This window comes from Megalopta genalis, chromosome 5 (genome assembly GCF_051020955.1).
Source record: "Megalopta genalis isolate 19385.01 chromosome 5, iyMegGena1_principal, whole genome shotgun sequence".
NCBI classification, from domain to species: Eukaryota; Metazoa; Arthropoda; class Insecta; order Hymenoptera; family Halictidae; genus Megalopta; species Megalopta genalis.
The window spans coordinates 16,698,611-16,707,140 of NC_135017.1; the positions used below are offsets into that span (position 1 = coordinate 16,698,611).

Consider the following 8,530-nt stretch of genomic DNA (forward strand, 5'->3'; position numbering starts at 1 on the left):
ATGGTTTCTCGATCTTCCGGGCTATACCGGAAACTCGCGTTTCAACCGAATCGTTTCGGTCACGACATCTCAGCCTCGCGATTTACGATCGGAGAGTTCTCGTCCGATGACCAACTTATTTCCACGATTGTCGCGAGTTTGATTCGTAACTAGCTGATAACAGGGAAGAGACGAGATCGCAGTCAACGTTTACGATTTATTGATTCATACGGTTCGCCGATCGATCGTTCGCCGTTCAGTGCGGCTTCCCGTAAACGTGGACTCGATAATGAAGACCCCTGGAGTATTTGGATCTGAACTTGATGCGGATGAAGTTGTGGCCGATTCCGCCGGAAGTCACCCACATGCCGTCGTTGTCTTCCTCCGAGAGAGAATCGACTCCTATGCAGGTGATGGTTGCGCCGGTTGGTCCGTAATCCGCCACCACTTCCTGAAACGTACGTTGGCCGAGTTAATACAGGCAATTCGGGGGAATCTTGAGAAATTCGCGGCGCGCGCCGCGCCGGGAACCGCGAGCCGTAACTTTCCGGCAAACGCAATACGATAGAGATAAGAATAGGTGATCTATCGAGGGCGAATCGCACGCACTTGGTATCCGCCGATCCTGTACGATCTCCTGACGTTGTACTGCCAGATAAGCTGTTCGTTCGTTCTCGAACGGCACTGGTCGATCCTCTCGGCAGTCGCGACGAGAACGTTGAACGCGAGAAACACTGCGATCAGGATCATTCTCCTTTCACCGGTCGACTAGAACTTCCCACTGGAGATCCCGAATCATGAACGGACGAACGGAGAGCCGGAGAAACGGTGCGAGCGCGTCGACGGCCACCGGTACCGATCGATCGCCGACGATGACACCTCGGTACGTCGACCGTTTATTCGAGTCGGATTCGCCTCGGACCGATGGAAAACACCGTTTATTGTTATCGAAGGAGGCCGATGCTGCGTGTAGCACCAGCAACCGGCCAGTATTAATAGCCGACCATCGATACACCGAAAGTTCCCCCTTCTGGTACAATATTTACTCTCGTTGCGCCCCGCTGAACGGTTCTTCGGCGTCGAGGAGATTAGATACCTACGAACTGGCTGGTATCGTGCGACTCGTTCTCTCCGTTCTGCGTCGACAACGAAAGATTAAACCCTGCGAACCTTCCCGCATCTTTTTCCTCGACTCGCTCGGTTCTCGAACGACTTTTATCTTCTCGGGGAATACCTCGCAGCTTCGAGCCGAATTTCGAGCGGATTTTCGAGCGGATTTTCGAGCCGCGCAGAGTTCGATTAAAGACTTATTTACAATTTCTTGGGGTAAAGACACGCGTCCTAATGGCGTCGAGCGCGCATGGTGCGTATCAATGGCGTCGCGCGGTTCGAGTAGAATAGCCTCGCGACGAACGGACGTAAGAGGAATGCAGAGAATTTTCTCGCGAGATATCGTTGCACTTGTCGAAACAACCTCGACGTCTGCCGTTCGATCTATCGCTTTCGAAAGCCTGCAGTCATCTCTCTCCGGTATCGCGCGACGATTTTGTAAATACGTATCTTCGCGCGAACTGCGTCAACGCGAAACGATACCGCTGCCGGGTCGTTCGTTGTCGCTCTTCCAAAAGCGGACGAAACAACGACGATAACAAGATTAGTCTCGCGAAGATGAATTCGGTAGCTCGGTCGTCGCGTCTCCCAGACTTTTTGCCGTCGAGTTACACGAATGTAAGCGATACTATCCAACGACGGCTTACATCAGAGAATGATGTAACTGTTTTGGTTGCGGCTCGACGCGGTTCGACGCGACGCTATCGGTGGAGCGTAAAAAGAAGGCGATAACGGATTGCAGTTAATCGAGACGTAGTTAACGCGTAAGGATGATGCCGTGCGTCCGTCGACCGTCGATGCGTCGAGCATCGTGGCAGATTCTCCGTCAAAGTCTGCAAATTGCCGGCGAAGGTGTAAGCCGTAAGGAGTTGTGTGCGCGCGAGCTCGACCATTGGTACGCCAGTCAGGTGAATCTGTTCTCACAGTGCCGTGCCTGGAACCACGTGGCACAGACCGTCCAAGAAAATGACTTTCCTTCTTGTTACTCGCCGACGGATCCGGTTAAGGGCCTTTACGGCTCCCTTTACCGCGGCTCGAGCCTAACCGCAACACGAAAACGTTTCTCTCGACGTCGACGGTCGACGGTCGACGGTCGACGGTCGACGATCGACAGCTTTTTCAGTTCGAGCAGCACCGACAGCGTCGACGAGACCACGATTTTTAAACGCGGAGAGTATCAGCGGTGATTGGCCAATGTTGCCGTAACTTTCTTTCGACATGATTTTTAAAACGGTGGCCTCGCGGATCGTAAACAAAGGTTTATCGGTACCATGGAATTCCGAGAAATCGGCCTCGCGTGACGAATCATTTCGAGATATTTCGTCGCCGGAGGAGTGTACAAATTGACGGGGACGCGGACGTACCGCGTACGGTCGCGTCGCGCGAACAGGGCTAATCGCGAGCGTAGCTTGTCCTCGGATAACGGAGGTCGGTGTCGATCGTCGACGAAGAAACCGGTACGGAACTGCGGGCTAGAAGCCTGGAGCGATAGCATTTTGGGATTCGCAGAATTCTCGAGGCCTCGAAAATCGTTGAAGCGCCGATCTGAAACTTAAAGTCTACGCTCGCGAAGCTCCACTGTTCGCTAGACGCGACGCTATCGTATCGTGCCGTTACCCCGTGCCTTTTCGTGTAAAGCGTAGAACAACGCGAATAGCGGCGGGTCGGTTATCTCTCAATTCCATTTGCATCCTCGCCCGAATCGGGACGTCACGGAAACGAATTCAATTACCAAGTTAACCGGCAAAGACGGACGTTTCCTCGTCGCGTTCATGCGCCACTTATTAATTCGTTCCTTTCGCCAAAAGGCCGGTTCCGAGTCCCAGTCTCAGTCCCGACGAATGCGGAGAAATCGACGGTGTCTCGGGTGCTTTGGTGCTTTCGATGGATGAAATGCAACGGAATCGAAAAGAAAAAAAGAGGGAACAAAGTGGCCTGCGTATCGATTTATTTCGCCGGCGTGGCGCGGCGCGCCGGTCGCCAAGGAACTGCATTTCAATATTATCGCATGCTAAGATTGCGTTACACGCTTCGGCGTCTTCGAATCTCTGCGTGCTGCTGTGGCTCGAAGCCTCCTCGTACAGCTAAAGCGACTCATCTATCGTGTTTCATCCATCGTTCACCCTATCACCGATATTTACGATCCGGGCTTCGCGTCTTCGCGGTTTTCTTTCCATCGCGTTCGATCGCGTAGAAACTCGCGCCTTTTTCGCTTATTTTTAGTTAGAATAGTGCACGAGGCAACAACCATTTCGATCGTTATTGTCTTCGAGATGCTCTTCTGGCCCTTGAACGAGCCAGACACACCTTGGAGGTCTTTCGTGTCTCGAGGAGAAGGAGAGATCGGCGGATGCGTTGGTCCATCGGCTGAGAACGGACGGCGACAGCGACCGCAACTGCGACGGCGACGGCGACGGCGACGACAATAGCGGTTCGCCGAGAAGGAAGAGGCGAGGCGTCTTATAGAAAAGAAAGAAAACAAACTAGCGATAACGTGTTTCGAACCGGCGACCCCGGCCACTCAAAGTCCGTGAAGCGTGAAGCGTACTGCCCCCGGGTCAGCCTTCCATAATATGCACGTACCTATATCGCTTATTGTGTCGTAATCGAGCCGCCGGTTAGGCTCGTTCGCGTGCTCTCCGAGTCCTGATCGGATCCTGATCGAGTCCTGGTCCTTGCCACCTAAAACATCCTGCGAGCGAGATTGTAAATAATGCAAGCAACGTAGAAAAAGAGGAGAATATTTTATTGACTTGGCAACTCGATGATGTCTGCAAGCGTACGTACACGGAACCTTATTGTCTGTCGTCTTACAAAATAGAAAATACTATGAATAGAAGTGTCCTGCAAGGCCGCGCGACTCGCCAAAATCGAAAAGTCCGGTGTCGATGTTATTTACAGCCTGCCGCGTCCAGCGCGTCGCGACGATAACGGTTTCAATATTATCGCGACGCAAAACCGCTCTCGGCGTGTCCGAGGTTTCTCCAGCGGGTACAAAGTCGATCCCGCGAACCGGAAAGAGGGACGAAATCGTACGGTTCCCACACTCTCCTACACGATTTCGACCCAGGCGGTGCTCGGCTCGTTGCGCCGCATGGGCTCGGTCTCTCCGAATCTGTCCGCAAAGATAGGGACGAGCGCGATCTCCGCACCGGAATCAACACGGTTGATAGTTGAGACTCGAGAAGCGACGTGGCACGCGACGAACGCGTGTTCTCCAGCGTTACTTTGCATCGGCGGGATTGAACTTGACCGCTGAGAGTTGCCCCGCTTCTTCGAGATACGACCTTCCTCCAGCTTCGGAGCCGAAGGTTTACTGCACCACTCCCAACGGCGGGTTATGTTGGCCCGGCTGCGCCCTGATCATGCCAGCCAGTCGTCTGAAGGGCAGCTGGAGATGATAGTAGGCGCAGTAGGGTAACGGGTCCCAGTAAGTGAACAGAGCCTCTCGTCTGTCCAACACGGTGCCCAACAGATGAGAAGCTATCTCTCCGGTAGGCTTGAGTCCACTGGCCACGGCGTCGAGTGAGAGATGCTTGTCCGTCGTGTCCAGAACGGCGCCAGAGTTCTGTCTGGAGAAGTGTCTGCAGGGCTTCCAGACCAGCCGAGGATGCATCCCGGTGTGACAGATGTACGGCAGACTGATGCCCACCCGGCATCCTATGGGGACCAGGTCTCCTTCTTCGGTTACGGCCAGCCGGAAGCTCAGGTGTCCGTTGATGCGTCCGTTGAACGAGCCGCCGAACAACTTGTCCAGCCACTGCGCGACTTCCGGTCGCTCCTCGAGGATCAGTCCTCGTTCCTCGTCGATCAGGCACGTCACGTTCGCCACGATCCTCGACTCCTTGACCGTGGTGCAGGTGATGTAGTGGTTGCCGGTGGGATCGCGGATCACCACCCACGGCTTGTTCTCGGTAATCTCGTGCTGCTGATGCCGGAACTCGCGAATGGTCGGCGGGAGCACCGTCTTGGCCCTGTCTCTCATGCCGGCCGGACCCGCGGCCAGCATCAGGTACCTTCCGGTAGCGAACGCGTTTTGCTCGTAGAGCCTCGACACGTCCTCCGAGCGGCGGAGAACCGAATGCTGAGGCGTGACCAGGCCCGAGGCACGACACCTTCGCAGCAGCTCCAGAGGATCGTCGAGGGTAGCGACTTCGCTGGCGCACGGCACGAAGCATTCGCAGCCGATCTGCTCCAGGTGCGGCTTAGCCAGGGCGTCGTAGTATGCCGCGTTGCTGGCGCTGACCGGGATGTAGTAGGTGACCTTCTCCCTTTGCACGATGTCCTTCAGGGCCCTCACGTATTCGATCGCGCTCCCCGGCCCCGGTTTCGGGATCGCGTAGAACTTGGAGCACGCGGTCGAGTATTTCGCAAGCCCGAACAGACCCTCTAGCTCGCAGACCACCACTCGAGCTCCGGCCTTGTAGAAGTTCCGGGCAAGGTGGACCGTCTGCACCGTGCTGCCACCGCTGATCAGGACACAGCGTTTGCTGCGCAACCTCTCCGACGCCGGTGTGTGCAGAATCGTGATGAACCACTTGACCGCGGTCAACGGCAGCTGAAAGATCGTCCAAATTATGTGCACCCAGACCGAGGCCCACAGCGTCGGCGCCCAAAACGCGTAGCTGACCACGCTGATCGCTCCACGAAAAATTGCCAGAAGCGCGCCAAAGTACGCGTTCAGCAGCCTTCGCAGCAACGGCTCGTTTCGGTTGTGGTTCTGACCCTGTACAGCTGGCTGCGCTTCATGGATCGACGAAGTTTCCTGTTGCTGTTGCTGCTGCTGCTGCTGCTGCTGCTCATCGTCGTGATGACGCTTGGACGTAAGGGTCGTCGACGGCGATTTATAAATCTGCGGTAAACTGGATACGTTGAAAACGTTCGAGAAGGTGGAAGAAGCGGATGCTGATCTCTTGAACGTGGATAGCGGAGACACCGATGGCGGCGATGTCGACAATGGAGAGCTAGGTATGGGAGGAGACACGCTGCTGCTCCTTGAGATCGGCGGACTCGAGGACCAGACCCTCGAGATGTTCTCGCTCGTGCAGGCTGGCATCGCTCAGTTTCCGGTTTGCTGGTCTGCTGGTGAAATCGTGCTTCTCTGTCCGCGATAAATTAGAATCGGCCGGAGTCCGCCTGGTCGCACAATCTTTTCTTCGAAGCTGAATTCATATCTTGGACGAGCTTGCAGAAATCTCGAAAATTTTGTGGATCGGTTTTGTTCGATGATTGCACGTAGAGTTTCTGCGGTATCGAGGGCCACGTGCACGGGACACTCGCGGGTAAAATGCTCGCCGAAATTCGGCTGCGATTCGCCAAACGTATTCGCCGGTTTGGACACACAGCTTTAACTGAGGCAGGTCCTCGAGCCTCTTGGTCTCTTATGCTCTCTGCATCTCGGCCGCACTATGGACCGGCCGCTTATCTAATCGTCGCCGCCTCAGACACGCCGTCCCTGAAAGAAACAAAGTCGAAATGCTCGATCTAATTGTAATTGGAACAAGAAAGTTACCAGATCGTAGGGAAGCTGCGATATCCTGATTAGATTTTTCGGGGTAACTACTCCTTCGAACCGCTACCTGCGAGCTCTATCGTATCGACGGTTGTCTACAGTCAGGCGTGTAGGCGTTTCCTTGTTTCGATTACTAATTATTTCTTTTAATTTGTGAGAGGACCCATAGAGAGAGATCGTTGCAAGATTCCCGAGGCCTTTACCTTAGTATTATTCATCAATTTAGTCTGCGAAATCACTTTGCGGTGAATCTTTATCTTAAATTTGGGTTTCGCTTCTCGTGTCGTAGACAACGCCACTGTCTATTACCGACTCTACTTACCGACTCTATATTTCAGATATTTCAGAAATTTAAACTTCTTAATGAGAATCAAGTATTTTGTATATCTCATTTGCATTACGACACGCTTTATTATTTGGTTATGAAAAAATCTAAATGATAAAGTTGTCTTTGATAGCTTCCTTGCAAAATAAATTGTTGCAAAAATTAGATAATTAGAAATAATAGAAATTATCGATCATCATCGATCACGGCTATCAACATTCGTCGAAGTCAGTGGTGGGGTTACCTGTTCCTGGTCCGATCTCGATTGATCCTGATATTCGTCATTCGGCGTGTACAGGCGAGAAGGCATAGGGATGGTAGTTCCTGGTAGCTACTTCCTGCGTAAGATCTCCTTATAGACCTATGTAGCTTTTTTGTAACATAGGTTCCACATTACGTTTTCAAAGCAATATCCTTCATCAAGATGCTCATTGTCCCCCGCATCCTGCCCTCAGGGAGATTGGACCACATTGGACATCAGACTGATTGAACACTTGTTGAGGAGGCTCGGGCCCGGGTCACCATTGGGCCACCGGCGTCATAATGGTGTCCCTCTTGTCCGCACTACCCCCTGAATTGCCAGCAAGCTGAAGCGGAATAAAAGAGTATCTTGCCCACTCGTTATTTCCTTCCTTTGTCATTGGCTATGAGGGCAGCACTGTTCAGCAGGGAATTGTCAGACAATCAGAGTACAGGCAATTCGGTGCATTCCCTGAATTCAAAAACCTCGTTGTCCCCTTCCGGTTCTTGAATTGAGAGATTACTGTAATTACGTAACGCGACGCGTAGGTCAGCTTTTTACTACATGGCGCATTCTTACCACTTCGGTGTTCGGTTTTCAGTAAGAGTGGGAGATTTGTGGACGATCATTTCGGGGGAAGTGCAGACTCGAGGGACGCCCCTATGACGCCGGCAAATGGAAACACAAACACTGACCTACCATATCACTTCAATAATTCCCAAAGGTAAATTACTTTCAACTTTAATTTAGGTCGTTCATTAAATAGCACTTATAATTTTTCACAGAGTTCGATCAAGCTGAAGTCGATTGGGAAAAATTCGAAAAGCATTAGGCTTGCTAAAAGTGTGAGCAGCGTCCTTGAAATATGCACTTCAAATTTTTGTGGCATTTTTTGTATGAGTAACAAGTAGGTAATAAATTTTATTTTTTGTACAGTAACATATAGTCGGGTAAGATTCATTATAAAAACAAGCTTGTTACAACTTTGACCAGTTTAATATAATTGTACCAATCAGAATTTACTATACAATGTTTTTTGACTAGCGACTAACAATACAATAGAGCTACTTACATACAGTGTACATATACGATGATGACTAGTATGTATGTATACATATATGTAATTCCTCTGTCGGGTGGGAAACGTATACTCGCATATGCATGGAACCACACGCGTTCAAACTCATACATACCCGGATTCAACATTGTTTATTCGAACATTCCCTCGGATCGTTTTTCCTAATCTCTATCTATTATACATCTCTACGGGTAATTAATACTCTTCAATGTCTTCTGCTTTTTTTGTACACTCCTATATGTATATACAATCCAGGATCAAACACTAACAGGATACGAATACTAA

The 8,530-nt window shown here is 51.6% G+C and overlaps 2 protein-coding genes and 1 long non-coding RNA gene across 4 annotated transcripts; 1 reads left to right on the forward strand and 2 right to left on the reverse strand.

Moving 5' to 3' along the window:
* Positions 1–182: 182 nt before the first annotated feature.
* LOC117227572 (uncharacterized) lies at positions 183–3,778 on the reverse strand. Its single transcript, XM_033482942.2, has 3 exons — positions 3,673–3,778; positions 589–3,548; positions 183–430 (listed from the first exon to the last, which is right to left on the reverse strand). Exons 2-3 carry the CDS (start codon positions 727–729, stop codon positions 236–238), a joined length of 336 nt encoding a protein of 111 aa, XP_033338833.1. The 5' UTR covers positions 730–3,548; positions 3,673–3,778; the 3' UTR covers positions 183–235.
* Positions 3,779–3,814: 36 nt separating this feature from the next.
* Positions 3,815–6,782, reverse strand: LOC117227369 (uncharacterized). Its single transcript, XM_033482538.2, has 2 exons — positions 6,602–6,782; positions 3,815–6,544 (listed from the first exon to the last, which is right to left on the reverse strand). Exon 2 carries the CDS (start codon positions 6,143–6,145, stop codon positions 4,403–4,405), a length of 1,743 nt encoding a protein of 580 aa, XP_033338429.2. The 5' UTR covers positions 6,146–6,544; positions 6,602–6,782; the 3' UTR covers positions 3,815–4,402.
* Positions 6,783–7,139: 357 nt separating this feature from the next.
* On the forward strand, positions 7,140–8,106 carry LOC117227372 (uncharacterized). 2 transcript variants are annotated; one of them, XR_013033416.1, is made up of 3 exons: positions 7,140–7,268; positions 7,382–7,891; positions 7,953–8,106. It is a non-coding gene; the product is annotated as an uncharacterized LOC117227372 (long non-coding RNA). The 2 variants fall into 2 exon arrangements; XR_004492062.2 differs by having other exon boundaries at positions 7,153–7,891.
* Positions 8,107–8,530: the final 424 nt, after the last annotated feature.

Excerpts from the sequence above, each read along its gene's own strand:
- LOC117227572 (XM_033482942.2), bottom strand. The coding sequence starts at position 729 with ATGATCCTGATCGCAGTGTTTCTCGCGTTCAACGTTCTCGTCGCGACT. Across the intron at positions 431-588 it reads ACAGGATCGGCGGATACCAA|GAAGTGGTGGCGGATTACGG; the intron begins GTGCGTGCGATT and ends CGTACGTTTCAG.
- LOC117227369 (XM_033482538.2), bottom strand. The coding sequence starts at position 6,145 with ATGCCAGCCTGCACGAGCGAGAACATCTCGAGGGTCTGGTCCTCGAGT.